Source organism: Pinus tabuliformis, chromosome 6, assembly GCF_031772625.1.
Source record: "Pinus tabuliformis cultivar Carrire ecotype Pingquan chromosome 6, CPIR1, whole genome shotgun sequence".
Classification (NCBI taxonomy): Eukaryota; Viridiplantae; Streptophyta; class Pinopsida; order Pinales; family Pinaceae; genus Pinus; species Pinus tabuliformis.
This window is the reverse complement of record NC_142292.1, coordinates 2096047588-2096074712: the sequence shown is the minus strand read 5'-3', so window position 1 is coordinate 2096074712 and position 27125 is coordinate 2096047588. Positions and strand designations below refer to the sequence as shown.

Below are 27125 nucleotides of genomic sequence, written 5' to 3'. Positions count from 1 at the left end.
AACTCACCAGTCTATCATAGATTTCCTTGGAGGTGTCCAGTTCAGAGATGTAGGCCACCAAGTGCTTGTTGATAGAGTCCCGGATGATCTTCTATTGTTTTTACTTCTCCATTTTTTCATTTGATCCAGGCAGTAGCGGATGCATTTGATGGAGGCTCAACAATATTGCCTCTCACATGATCCAACACTCCTTGATTCTCAAGGGTTAGATCGATAGAAATCTTCCATCCGTGATAGTCAACTTTCTCACGGAGCTTGTCTTCAGCAGGAAAGAGTATTGAGGACCCCATAGTTCTTTTAGGATAGCCTTGCCAATACTCTCTTCGATGATTGCTCTTGCTCTTGCTTGGGCTTGTCTTCACCTCAGCTCTGATACCATGTTAAGTTATGGTATGTTCTATGCTTATAACAGTTTACTTCTTTTTCTTATTATATTCCACCGATTAGCAATCACATGTACATAAAGTAAAATGCAGATAGAACATTAAACGATCGACAGAAAACAAGCCAAGACAAGAGACACAAGATGTGGCGACTAGCCAGGGACAAACCCCACAATGTGTGGGGAAACCCTTTGATCAAATCTTCTTTTATCTTCAATAATTCAGCAGAGAGAAATAGTACAATAAATCTGATTCAGATCAGCAGTAGCAAACCCTAGATCAGCAGCATCAGTATTAGCGGTTTCATTATCAAACTAGGGCAGACGATATTTCACAAACCGACCGTCGGATTGACTTCATTCCACCACCAAAAGTTTCGGTTCCAGAGGAGGTTCAGATGAACCTACAACGCAGTTCAGATGAGGAGATCTTCTAGGCCACGCAAGTCAATCTTTACTTCTGCAGTTGCAACTTCAGTTTCAGCAGTTTCCAGCTTCAAACTAGGGCAGTCGATATCTTGCAAACCGTTCATCGGATTGACTTCATTCCACCACCAAAAGTTGCGGCTTTCAAAGGAGGTTCAGATGAACCTACAACGCAGTTCCAAAGAGGAGATCTTCTAGGCCACGCAAGTCAATCTTTACTTCTGCAGTTGCAGCTTCAAATTCAACATCTTCTGGCTTCACATGTGTGAGAGAGAGAGACCCATTTCAGTGCAGTAGAGAAGAGACTCATATCTGCGCAGTAGAGAGAGAGATGTGATGAGATGAGTGATTCTAAATGAGGAAAAGTCCTCTTATATTTATACACAACGTTGGTGGGTGAATAGATGCGACTGTTGGGCTTCTGAGCCTACATGAGTTGTAGGTCGGCTTGATAATAATTCCATAATCAAAATAAATTCATATCTCCATGAATACTTATCGGAATTGGATGATCTTTATATCAATCCTACACCTCTCGACGAGAGGAATCTAATAAAAATATTATCAGCCATGAATAAGATGACCCACATGAAGTTTTGCCCTGGTTTCCAATTTTAACAAGGTAGAAATTGATACATCAATTGGTCAGACCTTGGCCCAAGCCAAGGAAACCATTTGGATGGGTATTCTACACTCTATGAACGAGATTTGGCCATCTATCCAAATCATCTTTGAACAAAAAGAATTGATAAAAAAAGTCATAGAAAGCATTGTTGAAGTAAGAGAAAATCTTGGAGAAATGCCCACAGAAGCCTCCAACATTATCAGATTCTTGAATTCGAAGAACAAATATGAACTTGAAGAATTAGGAATTAGTGACAGATTGCCACTATTTTGGAAGTCAAGAAAGTTTTGACTAAAAGGAGCCTCATTAATCAATTGGAGGAAAGATGTGAAACACTAGAGTTGGGAGTAAACAGATTCTGCAATAGAATTGAAGCATTAATGTAGAAAGGGTTGCCCAACATATATGTGATTAATGATAAATTGATCACTCAGGAAGACTATGTTCTGAAGATAAAAGAAATGGCCAAAAACAATGTCAAGTTCAGTGGCATAAAAGGCAGTTTGACAACAAGAGCATTTTTAGAAACCATGGCAAATGATTTCTACCTCCAAAATGAGGTAAAACATGTTTTTACAGTAAAGCCAACTTTTGCAAAAGACACTGAGGTTGATGAGATTTACCGAAGGGTAATTAAATTGACAATACCAGATGAAAAATGATGGGAAGAATTTTGTGATTTGTTGGATTAAAGGGTAATTCAAATGCAGTAAAAATAGTGGCCAACACAACAGCCAACATATCAATGCAGCATAGTTTCGGGTTGATTCAGCAACAGAATCCACCAAAACATAGCCACCTTTCCATTCAGTTGTCTATGTGGCCTATTTTTCCTACCAGAGATAAATCTTATTGTTTAGAATTAGGCTAATAATACTCTTTCGGTTGAGACAACTATTTTGTAATTATTTGTATAAATACTTCACTGTTTGAAGTATTAAGGGTTGATTTCTGAATATAATTTTCTCTACAAGATTGTAATTTTTCAAAGTGCTGGAGCATCAATAATAAAGGGACATTTTCACAGGATTCATGTGGTGTACAAAATGGTGATGTGTTTATTTAGTTTATATGTTTAAACCAAGGTTTCACAAAACGGGCAAACGGGTACGATTTTTAGAAACGGGAAGCGATACGAAACGTGACCTCCCCAAATTTTGGAAACGAGGAAACGTGAATATATATATATATATATATATATCTTAGGACATTTAAGAAATATGTGCAATCATAAAGCATATATGATACATTCTAATTTATTACATTATGATAAAATTGTCAATTGTCAATGCATAAACTATAAGTCTCTAAATTTACATCACATTTACTCATGAATGATCACATAATGAAAATAGAAATATCCAAAATCAGCCACGAGAAATTTCTAATTTCTTGTCTCGTGCTTGATTGGGAGTCTCCTCCTACATAATCGAACGACCTTAGTGCTCTTGATTATGTTGGACACCTAATCCTAAATGGGTTAGTGTGGAAGCCGAATAGACCAAAGCAGTCCAAGAGACCTTGGGATCTGAATCCCAAGAGTCATATAATGTACTATAAATGTAAATCTCTTGTTAATAAAATTGTATTACATGTTTTATCTTTCATATTGTCTTTGCTGTCCATGTGTGTTTAACATGGTATCAGAGCAGGCGTATTCCTGCCCTGCATAATTATTTTGAGCCATTTGTTTTATGGCCCTTATGTGCAGATCATTTCAGGAATATTTTCTCAGCTAAATTTTGGCTGCAGCGCCATTTTTGGCCTCTCTCTGCCATTCTGAATCTGCTCAGTCATAATAATCTGCGACTTAAATTCTCTATTCTGAAATCTTATCAGCCATATTTTAGCTGCGTTCTCTGCGCCCACTAACCAATAGAGAATCCTGGCAGCTCTGACTCATTATTCCCCTGCGACTCATTATTGTTCCACTGACCTGAGATTGAATCCCCAGGTTGAGAGTGAATCCCCGTGACACCACCATTTTAGCACCTCGGATTTCGCTGTTTCCTCTCATTACGTTCTGCAAGAGCTCTTCACTTTTAGAAATCCTTTGTCCGTTTTCAATTGGAGCCCCTATTTCCTCATCAGTAACGGAAACTAGACACGCAACCCTCCTATTATGAGTCCACACCTCAGCCTCCACAACGTTACAATCTAGGGCACAGAGAACCGCAAATATTTCGGATAGTAACCCTGGACGGTTTGCGCTTGTCAATTCAATTACTGTATGTCGATCGGCTTCTACCTCCAAGCCTGCGGATTTTCCAAATGAGGGCAGAATGCAAGATTTCGTTGCCAGTGTCTTCTCAAAGTATCCAATTACGCCTTCGTCGGTAGTTTGTTGCCATTTTCAGTCTGTGACATGGAAAACATCCATGAACCATCTCCCGACGGAAGAAACATAAGCCTTGTTGATATTAAGGTTCAAGTCTGTCAGCACTTGAACAACCTCCAAGAGAATACCATACTTGTTTGCACTGTCCACCTTCACTAGTGTTGTATTTTCACATACGGCGTTATCAATGACAACCCTCGGCGTATTCATTCGTATTACAAGCTTCTCATATTCATTGTTCATGCCCAAAGAAGAACTCCAGTCCATTTCTGACAGAAAACCTGTGAGGAATTGATAATTTGGGCTTCTGTCAAAGTCTCCCTGGAATGTTTTTCGGTGCATTGATAAACCATGAATGTTGGTCATGGTATATTTGAACGTTGTTTAACATGGTATATTTGAACGCTGTCCGGTCATGGTATATTTGAACACTGTTTAATCCTTTTCCCTTTTCGTCTCCCATATCGGCGCTGGTAGTAGCATTTCCTTCTCCCATTTCATCTCTCGTACTGGTACTGCTATGCATTGACTGTATTCAGATGTTGATGGCGTTTGGTCAGTCCTTTTATTGCCGAAATCCATTAATATCATAAACGTTGAAGTTTTTGTTGGTCGATGGAATGGTGTCTGGTAAATATCCGTTTCTTCTTCCTTGTAGCGTGGAAGGAAAGCTAATGTCGCAGTCCTTGCTGACTTGTTGGTTGTTGGAATAGCGATTGTATCAGAGAAGGCGAGTTCAACTCTCGGCACGAGCAGAAGAAGATCAGTTTTAGCATAAATTGAAAGATTTGTGTGATGTGTATTTGCGCGTCAATCAATCCACAATGAAGGAGAACCGTTGCTTTTATTGAATTTGCTTCCATCGGTCTGAATGGAAGATGCGTGGATTTGATAGGATGCAAGAACTACAGCTGATACTATGTGACTACAGATTAATGTTCATCTGGGTGTTGTAAAGAGACCAGATTCTTTATGCTGCCATCCGCTACGAGGCTTGGGCAACACCAACCGGTGCTTAGCACTCAGGCAAGGTTCATTTGGAGGGTGGTTTGCGCCTCGGCACCTTCAACTTTACTGCCGCTGTTTTTCTCGGAAAGACTCCGCCGACGCCTGGACCGGGGGTTTCCACCATTTAAAACCACCGCCCTTTATAGAGCTGCTGCTGTTTTGGCTACTGCTCTGATTATTGTGCAGAGACGATGAGCTGTTGCAAGAGGATTCGATACATTGCACTCCAGATTCTTGCCAATATATATGTTTCATTTGATGCCTACGCCAATAGGAAGCTACTATGTTTTTTAATGATATATTCCGGCTAAATTATGCATAACTATGTTGATTAGTCTACTTTGGGGAATAAGTTTTTTGGATGGCATTTTGATAAACAGCAGGATTAGGTTTGGAAGAATTTTTGGTTGAAAGTTCTACTAGAATGGATGGATTATGGATTCTTTGTGTCATTGTAATGGGCGAACACGTTTTTCACCAGTCATTGTGAAGGTTGTAAACTGAATGGAACTTGTCTTTAGTTACATTGATTAAATTTACCAGGGGAAGCTATTTATGATTATTCAAAGATGAAGAACCCTTCAAATTGATCTTATTGCACTAAGCCGAGTACCTGATTGCTGCTCATCATAGCGCTAAGGGCTACTAAACTTTGATTCCTTGAATCCTTGCAGTCTTTATTCCAGACTTTTATACTTGAGAGATGACATTGAGATTAATTTGTATAAGGTATTTCCTGTGGTTGTTTGGGAAAGGTTCCAGTTAAAAGAGGTCGTGTTTCCACCTGTGTAAATTGTTGGTTGAGAATCGTTCTAGTTGAGTCTAATCAATAGTGCAGAAAGGGGCTAATTCCCTTTAGTCTTTTTGTTGTACGAATCACCCTTGTTGTGCGTCGAAGGTTCCAACTGTTGTGTTCACACCAATATTCAATTCAAGTTCCAAGCAAGTTTGCAGTTGCTGTTGCCCCAGTTGTGGTATTAAAACTCATTATAGTGCATTTCGACTGCTGCATAAAGAGTTTGGTGGGTTGATTGTAACCTTTTATGTTGCACACTGATCATTTGCTGACATTTATAAAGGATATTGCTGTGTACTGTGAGTGGATATTACTTTTCTGCATTGAGTAGTAGTTGTGATCAATTTTTAAGGTGTAAATCAGACATTGAAGAAGAAAAATGGCCAGAACCAGTGAAGTATTACAGTTCCTTAAAACTCTGATATTATCTACTGTTGATGACACATTACAAATCAGCAAAGGATCTCTCTCAGAAATTCAGACATGTCTACAAAATGCACAGGAAAAGATCGATTTTTTGCAGCTTGAATCACAACTACAGCAAGAAGAGCTACATCAAAATAGACATCATTCTGAACCTGTTCAGAACATTGAGACAACCACCCATCAACAGCAAGTCAATAATGTTACAGTTCATTAAGATAAAGCAGCAAGGTTACATGCAGATGCAGAAGTTCAATCTGCACTTCCCAAGCCCATCATCAGACCTTGGGAATAGCTTGTCCACAACAAGCACAGAACTGGTCTTGGATATGACAAGGACTTGTCCTTTCATATTCCAGACTATGCCAAGCCCATTCAGTTTCAGAGTGCTGGATTCATTCATGACAGTTCAGCTGCTCCTCATGACAGTTCAGCTTCACTTGTTCCAGACTCTGCCCCTCTTCTACAGCAACAACAACAACAACAACAACAAAAACAACAGATCGTAAAATGCCAACACTGTGACCGAGTTGGCCATCTGAAAGATCACTGTTTTGATTTTCAACCATGTAAGCATTGTCATAAAACCACTCATTCTTCACACAGATGTTTCAGAAACAAACGTCCTGCAAGAACAAAGATTCATCTTGGATGGATCGCTTCTTGGTAATGGGCATCAACAGCCAAGAAGATATTCCAAACACATGTCAGAACTTGTTCCAGAATATTGAACAGTCTTGCAGTTGAGTTTTCTCCATCTTCTCACCTTGTATCTGACAGGGGGGGAATGATGGTCATCTACAAGCTTCAAAGTCACATCAAGCGAGCCTGAGCCATAACCTGCCACACCAGTTTCAGAGTTGTAGCCAGAGACAAAGATGCCCCTGAGCATGCCTTCAATTGGCAATCTGGGACACTTCCTCTAGCAGAAGACTTCAGCTTCTTGCCAGTTTTGGAAGAGTTCCAGGAACAAAATTGAGAACACTTCCTCTAGCAGAAGACACCAGCTTCTTGCCAGCTTTGGAAGAGTTCCAGGAATTGCATTAAACATTCCAGAGTTGTTGGTCATCCTTAAACCATCACAGGTTGAGACTTCCCTTTTCAGGTTGAAGTTTTACCTTTTATGCGGGGTGAGACCTTCCTTTTATGGTTGAAGGTTTCCCTCTTTAAAACAATAGGATCACTTCCTCTAGCAGAAAACTTCAATTTCTTGCCAGTTTTGGAAGAGTTCGGGGAACTGCACTAAGCGTTCCAGTGTTGGTGGTCATCCTTAAACCACCGCCCTTTATACCAACATTTCATAGAGCACATTCAGCCTAGTGCTGCCATGCATTTTTTGCACATTTTGTATTACAGCTCTCTTCTTGGACTCATACATAACCCTTCGGATTAAGGGGGGGAATGTTGGACACCTAATCCTAAATGGGTTAGTGTGGAAGCCAAATAGACCAAAGCAGTCCAAGAGACCTTGGTATCTGAAACCCAAGAGTCATATAATGTACTATAAATGTAAATCTCTTGTTAATAAAATTGTGTTACATGTTTTATCTTTCATATTGTCTTTGCTGCCCATGTGTGTTTAATAGATTAAATACAAGTTTCATACCGTAGTACCCTACATGCTCTTGGTTATTGGGAGTTTCCCCTGCATAGAGGGCTTGGTTCTCTTGATTAAAAACAAGTTCCATACCCTAGTACATGATAAAATCTAATGGAAACATTGCAATCCCCCCAATCCTGAAATCCTGAAAAACAGACAAGTCTGCTGGATTTTGAGTGAGATCTAAAATTCTACTTTCTCCATATGAAATCCAATGAGGGCGAAACCACTCTCAAACATCCTGAATCATTTCATGGTAATGTTAAAAATTTAAGTAATAAAGGAGAATATCACTTTTACTTTAAGAATTTAACATTACCGTGAACTGCACACGCCTCAAACTTCCTGATGAACTGCATATCAACACTAGGGCAAAAAGTTCACTTTTATAACTTTAGACAGGCATCTAGAAGCAACTAGAAGTCACTAGGATAACCTAAAAATAAATTAGAAAACAAATTGAAAAAAGAAAACGTAAGTAAAATGCTAAAATGTGAGTCGTACGGCCGTGAAACACATTTCTGGCCGTACTGGCCACATTTCAGTTTCGTGAAACGTGGCAGTACGACCTGAAACGCGTTTCACGGCTGTATCACACGCGTTTCAACGTTTCATACTCGTTTCCGTACGGAAACACCCTCCTGCCCTACGTTTCCTGCAACATAGGTTTAAACCTTGTTTTCTTTCTTTGTTATTCTGAAAATCTCAATTACTTAACAGAAACTGTGATGAATAGGACATGTTATTTGTAGCACCTTATTATGGCTGTTAGTAATTTACATGTTGTCTTCTAAGGTCAAATTAAGGAATTCTTAATTGCTTCTTAATTTCTGCTGAATCTTACATTTCTTCTCTCTCATAATCCATTTAAATTTTGAAAGATCCAAATAGTACAACCTAGCTTGCCCTGTGAGACTCCTCTAAAATTTGATGCAAATCCAGTTAAATATATAGACTCCATAGCCCAATGGAATTATGACAGCTTAATCAACCAAACAACCAAATCAAAACAATCAGTACAGTCATAACTAGCCTAAAATTTACATAAAAACATAGCTAAATTTTACAGAGAGATCCCTCTCTGAAGTTGGTAGGGCTAGATCCCGACTTCCAAAGTTGTTTTGATGCTATCCTATGTGTTTACTCCCACAACCTCAAAAATAAAGAACGACAAGTTGGTGTTGGGCAAGTAAGCCTGATGGTACCTAGAGGGGCTGAAAGCTTGAGTCCACCTTATTCCCACTTGGATAGCTTGCCCTAGTTAGGAATCTAGTCTGTGGCATTGAGGTGCCTAAATTGTTGAGAGACCAATGGATAGATTGCCCTGGTCAGGAATCTAGTCCATGGCTTTGCGGTGCATAAAAGTTCTTCATGGTTCATATAGTTGAGATCTTCCTTGTAATTGTATATGATGAATACCTCCCTAGTAAAGAGGGAATGTTGGAAAACGTAATTAGGTTTGGTCTTCATTTAATGTATTTGAGTCATCTTGTAATGTACTTGTCAAAAGAATAAAGAAAATAATTTTTACTAAGGTAGGTGGTCTACTTTCACAGGGACAGGTCTATGGGCGGGCCCAGCTAGAATTCATGCGCCACCCAGAAAGGGATTCTCAATTACACATCCGAGCAAGGATCGGTAGGGGCTTTCTTGACGCTAGGAAAGCAAGGAATTTACTGCTTGCTTGACGTTAGGAAAGCAAGGACCGATAGGGGCTCGACCAACGAGAGAGGAATTTATTGCTTGGTTGACGTTAGGAAAGCAAGGTAGGTGGGATTCTTTTCGAACTCACCCCACGCACTAGTAGCAGTGGATAGCTTGCCCTAGTTAGGAATCTAGTCTGTGGCATTGAGGTGCCTAAATTGTTGAGAGACCAATGGATAGATTGCCCTGGTCAGGAATCTAGTCCATGGCTTTGCGGTGCCTAAAAGTTCTTCATGGTTCATATAGTTGAGATCTTCCTTGTAATTGTATATGATGAATACCTCCCTAGTAAAGAGGGAATGTTGGAAAACGTAATTAGGTTTGGTCTTCATTTAATGTATTTGAGTCATCTTGTAATGTACTTGTCAAAAGAATAAAGAAAATAATTTTTACTAAGGTAGGTGGTCTACTTTCACAGGGACAGGTCTATGGGCGGGCCCAGCTAGAATTCATGCGCCACCCAGAAAGGGATTCTCAATTACACATCCGAGCAAGGATCGGTAGGGGCTTTCTTGACGCTAGGAAAGCAAGGAATTTACTGCTTGCTTGACGTTAGGAAAGCAAGGACCGATAGGGGCTCGACCAACGAGAGAGGAATTTATTGCTTGCTTGACGTTAGGAAAGCAAGGTAGGTGGGATTCTTTTCGAACTCACCCCACGCACCAGTAGCAGTGGGTCCAGCATGACTTAAATAGACACGAACCGGTATCCGTGGGACAGGATAAAGACCAAGATACAATCGTACCACTATGACTTTGGTTTAGAGCGAACTAGTAGGTTAGTCAGTGGGATGGAAGGAACAGTGCTGCTATTCATTAGATTTTTGAATGGGCATCGTGCTATTACTTATTGACTGGGCGTTGTGGAATTTACTACTTGCTTTGGCGTTGGGCGAGGAAATACTTGACTTGCTCTTCGGATACGGATGAACTACTTGCCTTGGCGCTGGGGGGAAGGGACAGGATTGATGAGTCACTGGGTGGGCTGCCATTACTTATTTACTTGGCCTTTCGGATTGGATTGACTCTTTCACTTGCCTGGGCAGGGCAGGATTCACGATTTCATGGGACCTGTACCGTGGAACTTTGTAGCACTTATATTCGTTACTGGGCATTGTTTCATTGAATCTTTACAACAGTGGAGTGGGGCGTTACGGGATGCGATTGATTCAGTACTTGGCTTTGGGGGAGGGATTACTTACCTGGGCGTTCGGGAATGCGATGGGACAGTGCTCGTCAGACCTGATATTACCGAATGGGCATCATCCAACACACGCTCAGTTCGTTTACTTATTCAACACACTAACCTCCTTACACTAGGAAGAGATACTTAGAGAACTGGTATCGATGGGGAACCCTTAAAGCCATTATATAGCGGTAACCCACCCAGCAAGCCAAGTATACCTTTCACTGGGGGGAACAGAAAGGCATTCTAGATTGATGGGCCAGGTAGCCATTCGCAACCCACGAAGCTATCTATTTTATATGATGCATCAGGTAGACTCAATCCGCAACCCAAGCAACAAGGAAGCGATTCTCAACGGGACACTTTTAGTTACGATTTACTGGTCTTGTCTGGCATTTGAATTGACTCGCTGGTCAGAACGACTTACTTGGCCTTGTTTCATTTACTACTTGCTTTGCCGTTGGGGAATTTATTCAGTACTCGGCTTTGGGGGAGGGATTTGAATATTTGTATATTATAATACACAATAAATGGGTTAACAAAGGCTCAGGAGAAGGCGGAATAACAAAAAGGGAAAACCTGCGAAAAGAAGTTCATTCCATTGATCCTCCAAGTGAGGGAGATAAACAATGGGTCACCTCCTCAGTAGGACATTCTCATCCCCCACTCGAGGAAGGATGGCTCACCTGAGGTAGGAAGGTGACGAAGGAAATGAAAAAGAAAATGAAGAGGGTTATAAGAAAAGGAAATATGAAAGTGAGCCCTCAAAAGAAGATATAGATCCTAAGAAGGCATGGAAATAAACCATCAAGTTCAATTCCTCACCATATGAATAGTGAGTCCCTAACGGGCCTTTGGTCCCTTTGTTCACTTTGTTTAGGTAAACACAGAAAGGAAGGTGACTTCACGTTAGGCCCCAACCATCACTTTCTTTAGGCATATGATTATTATTGTGACTTATTAAAGCATGGGTTTCATGCTTGGTTCACCATGTTTTAGGTCAAAGTCCTCATTGAGGACTTCTAGGATTTATTCTAGGCCAATAGAGTCATTTTACTTTTAAAGAGACCCTTCTTGGGCTTTTGAATCATTTAAAAAGGTTAAGTATTGGGTCAAATATAATATATGTATCCTCCACATCAAGTCAGCTTAAGGACATCAATTCGACCTCCCTTGAAGCCTATAAATAGAACTTAGAAGCAAGTCGAATTCATTTGGATCACTTCATCTCAAGCAAGTTCGATATCTCTAAGGAAGTTGGGAAGTGCAAGTCTGAAGCCGGGAAGCCAAGGGAAGTGCGAGTTGGGTGGAGTCTAAGGAGAAGAAGAAAAACAAAATTTTGGTGCCTGTCTCTCCCTATTTCGTGCCCTAGATTGGGAGATTGAAGTCTTCCAAGTCTCACTGATGCCGGAAACTACCTGATGTCGGAAGCTGTTGCCTAGTTGAAGTTGCTAGAAAGGAGGTCGAAAATCTGGGAGGCTGACTTGGTGTGGAGGGAAGGTCTGGTCTTTGTCTAGGGTGAAGAGTCTCAAAGAATACTATTGAAAGCAAGAATTTTCTTGACTGGGTTTTCCCCTCGAGGGGGGTTTCGCCCTGGCATAGTGCCTACATCTGGTGTCCATTGTTTTATGTGCTATATCTTTGGTAATTGCTTGATGAACTAAAAGAAAGAAGATATAAAGAATTGTAATATCAAATCAAGAACATCACAAGTAATTATCAAGAATAAGAAAATCTTTCTGTATTTTTGATTTTCTAACATGGTATCGGAGCTTTGGTGAAGAAAGAAGAAAAAGGCAGTCTCAAGTACTTGATCAAGGAACCATTTAAAAAGGATTATCTCAGGGAAGGAGTCTACTATATTCAAGGAAGATGTCTAACACAATCAAGGGAGAGAACAAACTTGAAGGAGCCTCAAATTATAAATCTTTGAAGAAGAGGATTGACCTCATTCTTGAAAAGAACAAGGTTCTAGACTTGGTCAAGAGAAAAGTTAAGAAGCTTTCATATGACTCTAGTGATGTTGACAAAGTAAAATTCAGGGAACTAGAATTGGTGACCATGACTCTAATGGTAGAAGGAATAAAGGACAACCTTGTCCCATTCATAGCCAACATCAATCATGCTTAGGAAATGTATGAAGCCTTGTCAAAGTTATTCACTATCAAGAACATTGGTCAAGTAGCAAGTTTGAAGAATTGTAATATCAAATCAAGAACATCATAAATAATTATAAAGAATAAGAAAATCTTTCTACCTTTTTGATTTTCTAACACACCTTAATAGGGGGTATCCATTGCGATACTTGCATATCATGGTCTCATCCCTTGAGCCCCTAGCAGTTAACCAAAGAAAATCATAAAAGGCAAAAGGCATTTAAAGAAGGGTGGAAAAATCAAGGCCAGAGGCCGGGTAATTCATGTACCATGATTGCTCCCTTCTATACATTATTCACCCAAATGTGGGCTTCCCTTTTACTAGCTACCCTTGTCCCATGGGATGTGCCCCAGGTTGTTCCCCTTTGCCTCCCTACTCCATTTCATCATTATGTCACATACCACCACCATCTAATGGATGTACTATGAGCGTATTACCCCTTTAGAAGTTAAAACCACCTGATAGGATAATTGGTTAACCCCTTTTGGAGCTTGGAGACATTGGCACATGCTAAAGCCCGCTATGGAACGACATGCCATTATGAAGTGCACACTGATTGTCCATGATGTGTAAACTCTCTTACTTGATTTCTTTAATGAGTTGATATGCTGGAAGGTACGTGGATGCATTGGATCTTATGCAAGATTGTAGATGGTCTCCATTTTGGGCTTGGTCTCCCTATATGGGGTCCTAACCCTTTAGAGGGCTACATTGGCACATGTAGGGTATGTGTAGAGAGCCATGGGCCTCCACAGCAATAGACAACACTCCGTGGCTCCCGAGAGATTTTCAAAGATTGCTCGATATCCAACTATTGGACAAGGAAGATGCACCTTGTACACCATGCCCAACTGGTCCCCACAGTTGCACCATACATTTGGCAGGTGACCCAGGACTTGTACACTGATGTTGCATCATTTATTCCATCATCTGAGCCCTTACAAATGGTCTACATGCATCTTCAAATCATTTGGAGACCCATGAGGTTATTATTGTGCCCCCATACCCATTGGGAGCACCACAGGTTTATTGTTTGGAGAACAAGGGGCCACCCCCTTGTCCATCACTTTTGAGGGTCTTATTCTTTGTTATGGTACCTATGGACCTCATCAAGGCTCTTGGAGGGCCCTACGACATGGATTGTTTAGCATTTAACCTCTTGAGAGGCATATTATTTCATTTATGAGCTAGTTTGGTGGGCTTGTCACCAAATGTTAAGTTATTTGCACATTATTTTATTTTGGGGCTTACGTAGGCTTAGAAGACTATTTCAAACTCCTAATTAGTGTATAAATACAAGTGAGATGAGTTCATTTATCATCATCACTTTGGATTGCATCACTCTTCTCTTTAGAGAATTTCACACTTTTTCTAGATGAAGAATTGGAGCATGGATGAATATTGATGTTTGGATTGGAGTATTTTATCTTGGAGCTTCTTTATTGTCAAATTGTTGATGGTTGGATATGTTCTATTACATGCAAGTACACACTTTTAATGCTATTCTTGTTTTACTTTTGTCACATGCATTGAATGTGTTCTTCACTATAATAGGGCTAATCGCTGCCTTGCATAATTGCAAATTTTTGGAATTATTGTTTCTATATAACATCTCTCAATGTTTGGGCGATGTATGTGAATGAAATCTCCTAGGGATAATTCCACTAATGAATTTATATTGATAAGCCATCTCTTTTGCCAAGCGAAGTTTAAAAGCTTTGAGGTCTCTTCCTCTTGCCCTAAAGGCTAAGGGAAGTAGTCCTTAAGGCCTCCTTAACCAAAATACAAATTCCGTTCTCGTTATTCTCCTTGACTCCATTCTGCCCAAGGGATTAAAGTATTGGTCTTGAAATAGGTGATCACTCAAAGAATACCTTTTGTTCACCTTTCCCTCTCTTTTCTAGGCCTAGCCAAGTTGGGTCACCTAAGGCATCATTTTCTCAACAAAATAGCCCAAGGAAAAGTTCGATCTCCTAGCCTCTACTGCGTTGGTGTGTCCTCAAGGCCACCTCCAATTTTGAAGCCATTTCGACGGTGGAGTTGTGAGATAACCCAAGCCTTAGCTTCAAGATGAAACTTTGCCCTAGCGTTCCCAAGGCTAGTGCCTCATAGGATTAATTTGACACCTTTAAGTGGAAATTCTTATTTTGATCCTTTCCCCTTCCTTGTCTAAGTTGAGATCATCATTGGTTGCTAGATTCTCTCTTCTTAACCTAGGCTGGGTCCACTTGGTCCCGTGTGGTCCCACAACTTTGAAAAGTCAAATATTCAAGAACCATTCGGGAAGTCAAGTCCAATAAGGATTTTAGGATTGGAAAACTCCTTTACAAGGCATATTCCTCTAACCTAACCCTCAAATCCTTACCTCCTTATCCTAGAAATCTTTGTACCTTGCTTAACAAGTTAGTAAGCTCTATTCTTAACCCCCTTTTAGGAAAATGATCATTAAGGTCACTTCACATCCCTTGGTTGATTCATCCTTCACAAGTGATTTTCTATATACTGGGTCTCCTCCCATCGGTGAAAGTCCGTAAAGAGCAGGGAGCCTTAGCTGGGGTGATAGTGGGCTAAGCTTCCATCGTTGCCCTTTGATCTAGCAGTTGTCCCTTTAGGAATCCTTTTTATGTCCTTGCTAGTTTCAACAATAATAGGTCCAATGTCACCTTGGCCAAAACCTCCTGTTCTTTACGAATTTTCACCGATGGGGGGAGTCTTGGTAGGAAGGAGATCACTTAGAATAGATATGCTAGGTATGAAGCACAAGGTGATCAAGCTAGAGCTTATTCGAAAGAGAGGCTCAAAAGAAGGCTCAAGACCTCGGGTTTTGAGATTTTTCGATAGTGATACCCTATAGGTATTCGTAAGGTCAAGCCCCGAGGATATGGGTTTATTACAATGATATTAAACTAAGCCAAGGCTCATGAAACCCTCGAGAAAGTCCTCAAGTTGAGGGGAAAAGAGACTAAGGTTTCCCTCTTGGGGAAACTCCTAGGGCAAGAGATTTTATGGATGAAATTTGAGTTGATGACCACCAAATTGATAGGTTAGGTAGCTTAGACCTATCTCTTGATGTTTAGACTTAAATCACCAAAAACTTCTTCCATAAAATTTCATTGTAAGCCCTAGATTTTCACCTTAGCCTTAAAAGGACCGAATTTAAGGATAGAAATCTATGGAGAAAATTTTGAGATGATCACCAAAGGCTTGGACTAGTGCCTTGTCCTTTAGGCATATGGAGTCAAAGATGTGATATATAAGCCAAATTTGTTGATAAGGAGGTTGAAATTTGATGCCCTAGGCATCAAAATTCCAACATTTACTTATGATAAATGGAGTTTGATGGAGAGTTATAAGAATTCCTCCACTAGGAACATTCATTACATGTTACACAATGAGTGTAATATTCTCTTGGGGTTTCCCAAGTAGTGCCCATCTTGAAGTTGTAAGTCAGTAGGGGAGATCCCACAGGACTAGGGTTGAGGATTAACCCCCATTTAAGGTGGGGGAACAAGACTACAGTGAAAACCCTTCCTCCTTCCAAGTAACCCAATTATCCATACCCAAGTGTGCCTTAGAAAAACAAGCATAAGCACTCAATTGCACAATGAAAGACATACCTTTAGGATTGGATGGCCCACCTTCAAACACACGTTCTCGACAGATGGGCGAGGGGACATATGACTGGCTTAGGGGGCAGAGATCAACTGGCACAATATCGGCTACACTAGTGGCTGTCGGGGCTATTGGCTCTAGGTTGAAGACAAATCTATGAGAAAAATATTCTCCTATGGGGTCACCCATTGGTGGTGGGTAACAATTTATTTAGTAATTTCAGAAAATAATTTACTGGGTTAAATAAATCTATGGGTCATAAAAAATTGTTTGGGATATAAATAAGTTCTGGTATTCAAGATTTAACACTTAGAGCTTACTAAATATGCTTGCAATGTTCAATGCCAATTTTGCTATAAGACACTTAGCCATAAGTTTTGGTTTAAGAGAACTTGAAAAAGGAGGATTAGCCCTCATGGTATAGCTTTTTACAATTAAGCTTCAGATTAATATGAAAATGTAATTGGTATGGAATAAGATACATTGCTCACTTTTGTTCAACATGAAGCTAAAATGTTGGAAAATTCGTTTTGGACATGTCTAATAAGGGTTGGAGTTAAATTCTCATAAATTATTTTGTAAGGAAAATTTAATTTTTTAGAAGTATGCTAACTCAATTTTACCACAAAATAGATTTTCATTTCCTTTTGAAAAATCTCAAAATCAACTCCAATCCAAATCTTGTAAGGAATTAGGAAGAATCTATCGCAAGCAAGGCTTCTTCTATAGTCATGAAAACATGGATCTTGATGGCCCATTCAATAACAAAGTTGAGGAAAATATAAAAAGGAATTGAAAATATAAAGTATTTTAGGAAATCCCATAATTTTATTCAAGTGAATGAGAAACTTCTTGTTGTAACTTTCACACTATAATGATGATGTTTATAATGTATATCTATTGTACGTAACATTTGTTTACTATGTTCATTAAGAATGACACCCTTGACCTCATGAAGAAAAGGTTTGATTGGTTTTCATTGTTATTTCATTTTGGCTTTTATGTTGTTTTGTCTATAATACATGTGCATCTAGTCATAAATCTTTTGTTTGTTTGATAAAGTATAGAGGGTTGTATACAAGCTAATTTGAACTTACATCAAATTGATTCATGCGCTGTATTTGTGATGTTTCAATAGCTATTATGACACTTATAGAGGCGTGGTTGTATATTTTCGTGTTATTGATGGCACCATCAAGAAAGGCGACAAAGTGTTATTCATGGCTAGTCAAAAGGTATTGCATCTTATGATTCTCATTAAGCAAATTACAAATTCAATTCATCTTTCCAACTCTGTTAGTTTTTAATTGATATATGACCAGACATGCATATTTATATTTGTTGGATTTATGCTTTATTGAGACATGTTTTAGAAGCTAAGTGAAACTTGATTGTTTTTAATTTGAATTTGAACAATTGGGATTCCTTTTGGGGGCATTAGTGGATTGATTCATAATCAAATATGTCTTTTCAGGAACTGTATTATATAAGATTTCTTGTTATTCTATATCTATATTGTTTGATAAATGAGAAGATTGAAAATTTTTGACTATAAAGGTCCTCCTTTGCAGCCCTCATGATTTTAGTTTTGTTTATAGAATGAATACTCACACAATCTTGTTATATTCAATGTTGCAATTGGACATTTCCATGATCCAATAAGAATGTGTATTGATGATTATAATAGCAGACATGTACTTTTTCATAGGCTAAGTGTGAAGCATGCAGGAGTCATTGAGAACTTCTCTATGTACTTGCTTACTTTATTAAGCAAGTACTTTTATGATTCTTTCCTAAGTTTAACTTAGGAAAGACACATTGGTTAGTCAATTAAATAATGTTGGCTATTGGACTATTCTTTTTTAAAGAAAAGTGAATTATTGACTTAAGTGAATTATTCACTTTAGTGAATTAGATCTAATCTCTACCGTTGATCTCAAGTGGGTTAGGATTTAATCCTAGCCATCCACCACTTTGGAGATTAGCTTTAGGGCTTCAAATCAATTAGAAATTATAAAAAAAAGCCAAGGAGAGGAGGAAGACGCATCATAATTGTTGAGAGGGTGATTTTCTCAAGAGAAGAGTAACATATTTAGGGCTAAGGAGAAAAAAGTGTTGTAACGAAAACTCTAGAGAAGGAAACTTGTGGAAGATGAGTCACTGAGCATCAGGGGGCTGAGACTTAGCTAGCACGAGTTTAGGGTTAGCATAGAATGTTTGAATTCTCTTGCAAATCTAGCACTTGATACTTAATTCCTAGCAGATTGCAGATCTACTGATTAATTGCTCAACAAGGTTCATTAACACAACAATTTTTGCGAAAGAAAATTACACTGTCAATTCACGATGACATAATATATTCTACTTGCAAACCTAGCACTTGCACTTAATTCCTAGCAGATTACAGATGTATTGTTTAATTCCACAATAAGGTTCATTGACACAATAAATTAAGTGGAAGTAAATAATAGCAATCTTAATCATGATGGCATAACATATTCTACCCAATCACAATTCTTAATTAACTTAGAATGAACTTGGGCTCCTCTGTTGGGAAAATGGCCCAACTAAGAAAGGTTACAAATTAAAAAATTGCCTTAGATTTGATCCATCAGATCAAGCCTTAGATCGATGCTTGATCCCCTTGGCTGATCTAGATCTCCAAGCTCTCCTTCTGCACTCCCTCAGACTTAACACACTAAAGTACCACACTTCTCACTAAGATGCCTCTCTCAATTTTGTGCTGTTGTATGTTGTATCTTCTCTTTTTCCTGGATTTAATCTTCAAAGTGATTGACCGCTGAGATTAGGTATCACCTCACTTGTGATCAAGGGTTGAGATTAAAACATAATCACTAAAGTAACTAATTTACTTTTCCTAAGTTTACTTTAGCTCAATAAGCCAACGTAACAAATATGTGTTTTTCCTAAGTTGCACTTAGGCTTAGTTACAAATGCAACTTGCTCACACTAGAGAAAGTGTCTAAGCAGATTTTGGGCAAATTCTGCTTGCCTAGACACTTAGGCTTGTGCATAAGTACTTGCCTGAGCTACAAACATCAACACTCCCTCTTAGTGAGCGAGGTACTTTTGCCCCTTGGAGTTGACTTCAATCCTAGACCTACATTAGTGCCATGGCTTCTTCCTCTAAACTAGAAGCCTTCCTTGCAACCTGGTCTGAAAACATCCTTAAAGTCCTCCCCATAGCTTGGTTCCTGGAAGCCTCTTGCTCTTGAACATCCTGTAAGGTCATCTCATACCAAGAGACCTTCTTGACAAGTTTGCAGAAATTTGTTAAGTGCTCCTCCCCTCTTGAATCAAAAGGCTTACTCCTTGAACTACTCAACCTTCATAGCTTCCTACTCCCTGTCCTCTGTCACTGCTATACTTCTCCTTGTGGCCCCTATGCTAAGTCCTTTTAACACCCTATAATGTTCCTTCCTAAATTTTCCTAATGTTTGGAAAATAAATTTTTGACAATTTTGATTAATACTAGCTTAAATAGGAGAAATACTTTATTTGCATGCTAGTGGAATATGTTGATTTTTGGTAGCATCAGATGTGCTCTAAGTCTCAATATTTGCAGGGAGCCCTAGACACATGCATTCTCCAATACCCAGAGATCGTTTTGGGAAATTCCACCCGGAGACAATTTTATAAAAATAATTAATTATTTTTAACCCCAAGTCTAAACTTAGGAAATTAAAATAATTAATGGGTATTAATCTAAATTGTGGGTGAAACCTCTAGAAGAATGCGGAGATCAAGTCAATATGATCCTAGCCATTGATTAGAATCTAATCTGGGCCGTTGATTGATCAACGAGAGGATTATAAGAGGAGACTTGATGGGCACTTAAAGAACACACTAGAGGTAGATACTCAGTTACCCGAGTAAGATCGATTTTCTCATTGGTCGAAGTTCGGCAAGAGAAAATCGAATCAAAGGGAGAGTTGTAGGTGAGAAAGGAAGAGAGGGAATCAACATCTTTCGAGAGTGCAAGGCAACAAGACGCAAAGTAGGAACAGGGTGACGCAGAAAGAGGCAGCGTAGAGGTAGATTGATGCATAGCCTGCATGGGTAGCTAGACGTTGGGCCTGTGTGAGAAGTTTGACGCAGAGGGACGTAGAAGGATTCCGAGGAAGAGGAGTACTTTACCTGGATCAGAAATTTGTTAAGAAGCATCCGTAAAATTTCTCACTCCTGTTTTGCTGGTTTAATTTGTACATGAGAATTCGCTGAAGAATAATAAAGAAAGCCTCATCTGCTACACCGATTTCCCACATTGGGTTTTTCTGGGGACGATTGTACAAAAAGAGCTATCATTGTGATTGTATTCGTGCTAGTATTTTTCCTTACATTTACTTTCTGCAATATTTTTATTGTGAAGGCTGTAGTAGAATATATTTTGATATTTGTTGTAAGAACACTGTGAATAACTTTTTTATGAGATAATAAGTAGAAGGAATAATATTGTTAAATTGGCAACTAGGGCCAAACTCCATGTGGGTCGGCTTATTTATGGCAGCTGATATTTTTATTGGATCCCTCTCGTCGAGAGGTGTAGGATTGATCCAAAGATCATCCGATTCCGATAAGTATTTATGGAGTATGAATTTATTTTGTTTATGTAATTATAGTCAAGCCGACCAGCTCTTATGTAGGCTCTAGAAGCCCAGCTGACGTGTCTATTCATCATCCTTGTTTTGGTATAAATAGATGAGGATTTGATATCATTTACTCACACACTCTTTAGGTAATCTCCTCTCCACGTCTGGGTTTTTGGTGAAGGAGAGAGACACTAAGAGTATGCTGGGCTAAGTCGTTGATGCCCTAGCCGCAGGTAATACCCTAGACGCAGTAATGCCCTAGCCGCAGTAAGCAACAGGCTTATGAAGAGAAAGAATCTCACATTTCCTCTGAAATTTCGCTTGAAGGCGCAAAGCTGCAATAAGGGTTTGACTGCACCTCGTTTTGGTTTTAGGTGCAGCCACGATCCTGGATAAATGGAGCAGGAATGACCTCGTGTAAGGACGCAGTAGTGATTTGAGTTTTGTACATTCTCGGCATGTCTATGTAGTGCAGTCTCGGTATTACAATGATAGGTTGATCTCGCATGACAGAGGTGCAGTTATGAACACATCTCAGAGGACGCAGTATTGAAAAGTTCTGGGCTGAATTCACTCTCGGCATACCTATGAATTAAACATATAATACGCTGGGCACTCAAGCAAATGAAACAACGCATGGAGTAATACGCTGGGCACTCAAGCAAATGAAACAACGCAGGTCATACATATAATACGCATAGCAAAAGCACAACAATTCTATATACGCATCAGCAAATGAAACAACGCAGGTCATACATATAATACGCACAGCAAAAGCACAGCAATTCTATATATGCATCAGCTAATATACCATGCGGTCATGGAATATGGAACGCAAACGCAATGATGGAACGCGGTCATATAAGATGCTGTGTATGGGTATGGACGCTGTCATACCCTAGATCTGGCAGCGTGATTGTCATAGATCTGGCAGCATAAGATGCGTGGACCAATATATATATACGCTGATATGAGAATGAAGATATATTGAAACGCATACATGTAAACATCTCATACATGAAACGCAGTCATCGCATTATACATGAAACGTAGACATTGGAACGCAGTCATTCATTGGAAAACATACATGTCAACGCTGGACAGTCATATGTAGTAATGTAAACGCTGGATGCTGGGCATTAAATGTAAACGCTGGACGCTGGGCAGTTATATATACGCTGCATCATGTTTTGATATATACGCTGCATCATGATATTATATATACGTTGGCATCATGGTCTTATATATACGTTGTAATCATGGTCTTATATATACACTGGCATCATGGTCTTATATATACGCTGAGCAGACAAGGATGCCACTGTCATCAAGCCGCAGTGATGAAGAGGTAAACCCAGTCATGGTATTGGAGGAATACCAATATGCTGTGTATAATGAGATTGTGTGAACTATAGCCTAGCTGCTTTGCTAGGCTGCAAGCCATAGCAAGCAGCTAAGGCTGATATCAACAACAGCAAAATATGTACAACATGATGATGGAGGGCACTAAAGTTGTGTACAACAACTCAGCAATAGAACAATATGATGCAGCATGGGCAGCATGAAGCTTGGTGAGATCATGGGTGGCATGGGTGGCATGAAGAATGATGATGCATGAGCAGCTGAAGTATGAAGTCATGGACAACTTGATGTATGGGCAGCACAGTGATCATGAGCAGCATGAAGATACATGATGCAACATGATGATGCTACATGGTAAGGTGCAGCAGATGAACAAAATGGATAGGTAAAGTCATCACCTAGGAGATTCAGTTGAAGCAGAATGTCTTCAACTGATCTCATCATTATAGGAAATGATCTATGCTCAGAACCAGATAAAGTCAAAGTGTTGACTTTTGTTGTAAAGGTATTATCTCTCTCTCTCTCTCTCTGCTGAACTTTGAAGATAAAAGAAGATTTGATTAAAGGGTTTCCCCACACATTGTGGGGTTTGTCCCTGGCTCGCGCCATATCTTGTGTCCTCTTGCCTTGGCTTGTCTTCTGCGATTTATATTTATGTTCTATCTGCAGTTAATCTTAATGCTGATGTGATTGCTAACTGTGAAAATTTAAATAAATTGCTCTAGCATAGAACATACCGAATCTTAACATGGTATCGGAGCTGAGGTGAAGACAATGCCCAAGCAAGAGTCAAAGAGCAATCACCGAAGACAGTTGGGACAAGACAGAAGGATCAATGGGTTCCTCATAATTCACCTAGGGTGAAGTCAAAGCAAAGAATGTTATCAGAATGGCACAGCGGAAGATTTTGATGGTCCATTTTAAGATCACTTATTTGGGAAGTTCAGATCTAAGGGTGGAAGGAAAGGCGGATGCCTTGTTGAAATAAGTTCGGCCGTCATGCGAAGGAGTGTCCGAATGGCAGAGACACATCTCTTGATGAAGATAACAATCATTCCTGGGACATCTTCAATGATCAAAAGAATGACTGGTAATGCAGGTCATCAAGGAAATGGTCGACTCTTCCACGAAAGCAAGGAACCCCAAAATCTCTTTTATGTACCTGATCGAACCTGATATCCATCTTGGAATGGAAGTCAAAGGTTGCAGGGTCGCACTTATCGATGGAAAGGTACGTGTTTGAAAATAGATCTTTTAAAGATGTTTTTGAGTTCAGGGTTGTATCAAGTTGCAGGAAGTCCACTGAGGACCATGTCCATTAACTCAGCACCGAGGTCTATGAGTCAGATGGTGACTAGGATGCCTGAATTCAAAAAGAAGCATGAAGGTACATGTCTGAAATGTACCGAAGGAAAATATTATAGGGTACCATTCCCCTCATGCAGCTGGTTCACAGGTTTGGAACAACCCGAGGAGTTTGAGAATCATGATCAAGGTATCTCATGTATACAGGTGGAAGAAAGCCCTCTATGGCTTGAAGAAAAACACCTCGGGCGTAGTATGAGAGGATCGATAGCTGTCCAATGCAGCTGAGATTCACTAGGAGTGAAATCGATGCAAACCATTACTCGAAGGTTGTGGATGATGAACCTCTCGTACCGGCACCTATGTCTGACAGGGGCAGACCCTCTCATTTATAGGAGACAGAGGGAGTTGGATTCTGAATGCGAGAAGATAAGCTGCAAGCTTGTGACTGCCTCGAGGATCTTAACTTTCAGAAGTTATATGGTAATGATGTCGGACCAGATTTGGGAAATGCCTCTGAGTTTCATAAACTCATTCACATTGATGTTCTTGGAGAACCTCCGTCCGGACATCTGTGTTGCAGTTAGCATGGTGAGCTCATATTTGGTTGAGCCTCACTAGGTTGGTGCCAAGAATCTTCTAAGATATCTTCAGGGCACAATCTCTCATGAATTGAGATTCACTGCCGGAAATATGAAACCACATGATTATTCGAATGATGAGTGGGCAGGCAATATGGAGGATCACTAGAGCACTTCTCAGTGCTGTTTCTCTTTGGAATCTGCCTCGATATCCTGGATGAGCAGGAAGCAGAAGTCGGTGACTCTGAGCACCACCAAGGCAGAATACATTGCTGATAGTATGGCCTTCTGTGAGGCAGTCTGGTTGCTGAAACTCTTCAGCGAGCTGTTTGTACACATGATGAATACCACTGTGAATCTCTGTGACAACTAGAGATGGGATTCGATTATTGAGGAATCCCGTATTTGACAATTGCTCCAGCAGATAGATATCAATTACTGCCTTATCTAGGATATGGTAAGTCGATGATCAAGGAGGCTCCATCACACTGAGATGATGTACAGGACAGAGCCCTGAGGAAAGATCAAATTTGTGATTTTCCCTAACGACTTGGAGTCGTCGAGAGACCTTTGTAAAAGGGTCCTGCATGCTGCATACATTGAGCTCTAGGAGCTTTGGGGGGCTTGCAGTTCTATTGGAGCAACATACGACCACAAGGTGACTCACCCTCCCCTGGTGGTGCGCACTGAAACAAGATGATTCGCTCTCTTGTGGGACAAGATGATTCGCTCTCTTGTGTAGCAGGATGATTAGTTCTCCTGTGAGGCCTGGATTGATGTGTTCTCCATGGCGATTGTAGCAGGATTGATGTGTTCTCCTGTGAGGCCTGGATTGATGTGTTCTCCATGGCAGCCTGGATTGATGTGTTCTCCATGGCGATTGTAGCAGGATTGATGTGTTCTCCTGCGAGGATAGGATTGATTAAGTTCTCCTGTCGAGGCTTCCTACCCATGCAGTCTGGGACTCATGGGAAGTACCTCTCATCTGATCAATGAGCAGGGAAATGAAGTTAGGGACCATAGTAATACCGATGGACACATCGTTGTATCTACCGTACTCCCTACGCTAGGATGTCCTCCATTGATCTGGGATCAATGATACTGGTTTGGGACCAGTTGTAGGAGTTGTACATGCTATGACGCTGACTTCGGGTCGGCTGAGACTGGTCTCGGACCAGCGGTACATACTCCGAGACTCACTTCGTGTCAGTGCAGTACTGGTCTGGGACCAGTGAGAGTGGTACATACTATGACGCTGACTTCGGGTCGGTTGAGACTGGTCTGGGACCAGTGGTACACTCTTTGAGACTGCGATACCGGTCTGGGACCAGTGGTAGGAGTGGTACTTACTATGAAGCTGACTTCGGGTCAGTTGAGACTGATCTGGGACTAGTGGTATGCACTCTGAGAATGACTTCAGGTCAGTGGAGAATGATATGACTCATTCTCGATCAATTCTTCTTCTTCATAGTTCAGCGGAGATGAGCAGAGCAGAGCAGAGCCAACAGAGCAAAGCTAGCAGAGCTGAGCTGAGCAGAGCAGAGCCAACAGAGCTGAGCAGAGCAGAGCTAGCAGAGCCAGCAGAGCTGAGCAGAGCTAAGCAAAGCCAGCAGAGCTGAGTAGAGTAGAGCAGAGCTAACAGAGCTGAGCAAAGATGAGCAGAGCAGTGCAGGGAACTGATGGTAGAGGTAGTGCAGTCAGACTTATGGATCAATGGATGGAGTTCTCCCTAGTTGAGAGGGAGTGTTAAATTGGCAACTAGGGCCAAACTCCATGTGGGTCGGCTTATTTATGGCAGCTGATATTTTTATTGGATCCCTCTCGTCGAGAGGTGTAGGATTGATCCAAAGATCACCCGATTCCGATAAGTATTTATGGAGATATGAATTTATTTTGTTTATGTAATTACAATCAAGCCGACCAGCTCTTATGTAGGCTCTAGAAGCCCAGCTGACGTGTCTATTCGTCATCCTTGTTTTGGTATAAATAGATGAGGATTTGATATCATTTACTCACACACTCTTTAGGTAATCTCCTCTCCACGTCTGGGTTTTTGGTGAAGGAGAGAGACACTAAGAGTATGCTGGGCTAAGTCGTTGATGCCCTAGCTGCAGGTAATACCCTAGACGCAGTAATGCCCTAGCCGCAGTAAGCAACAGGCTTATGAAGAGAAAGAATCTCACATTTCCTCTGAAATTTCGCTTGAAGGCGCAAAGCTGCAATAAGGGTTTGACTGCACCTCGTTTGGGTTTTAGGTGCAGCCACGATCCTGGATAAATGGAGCAGGAATGACCTCGTGTAAGGACGCAGTAGTGATTTGAGTTTTGTACATTCTCGGCATGTCTATGAATTGCAGTCTCGGTATTACAATGATAGGTTGATCTCGCATGACAAAGGTGCAGTTATGAACACATCTCGGAGGACGCAGTATTGACCAAAGTTCTGGGCTGAATTCACTCTCGGCATACCTATGAATTAAACATATAATACGCTGGGCACTCAAGCAAATGAAACAACGCATGGAGTAATACGCTGGGCACTCAAGCAAATGAAACAACGCATGGAGTAATACGCTGGGCACTCAAGCAAATGAAACAACGCATGGAGTAATATGCTGGGCACTCAAGCAAATGAAACAACGCATGGAGTAATATGCTGGGCACTCAAGCAAATGAAACAACGCAGGTCATACATATAATACGCACAGCAAAAGCACAGAAATTCTATATACGCATCAGCAAATGAAACAACGCAGGTCATACATATAATACGCACAGCAAAAGCACAACAATTCTATATACGCATCAGCTAATATACCACGCGGTCATGGAATATGGAACGCAAACGCAATGATGGAACGCGGTCATATAATATGCTGTGTATGGGTATGGAACGCTGTCATACCCTAGATCTGGCAGCGTGATTGTCATAGATCTGGCAGCATAAGATGCGTGGACCAATATATATATACGCTGATATGGGAATGAAGATATATTGAAACGCATACATGT

At 40.4% G+C, this 27125-nt stretch overlaps 1 protein-coding gene across 4 annotated transcripts in view; it reads left to right on the top strand.

Moving 5' to 3' along the window:
- The window catches only part of LOC149267621 (Small GTP-binding protein), a 462582-nt gene that overhangs the window by 152477 nt on the left and 282980 nt on the right, over positions 1-27125 (top strand). For all 4 annotated transcript variants that reach the window (XM_089433721.1, XM_089433718.1, XM_089433719.1 and 1 more), the window contains exon 9: positions 17395-17491. In XM_089433721.1, coding sequence (XP_089289847.1) covers positions 17395-17491 — 97 coding nt within the window. The remainder of the gene's footprint in view (positions 1-17394; positions 17492-27125) is intronic.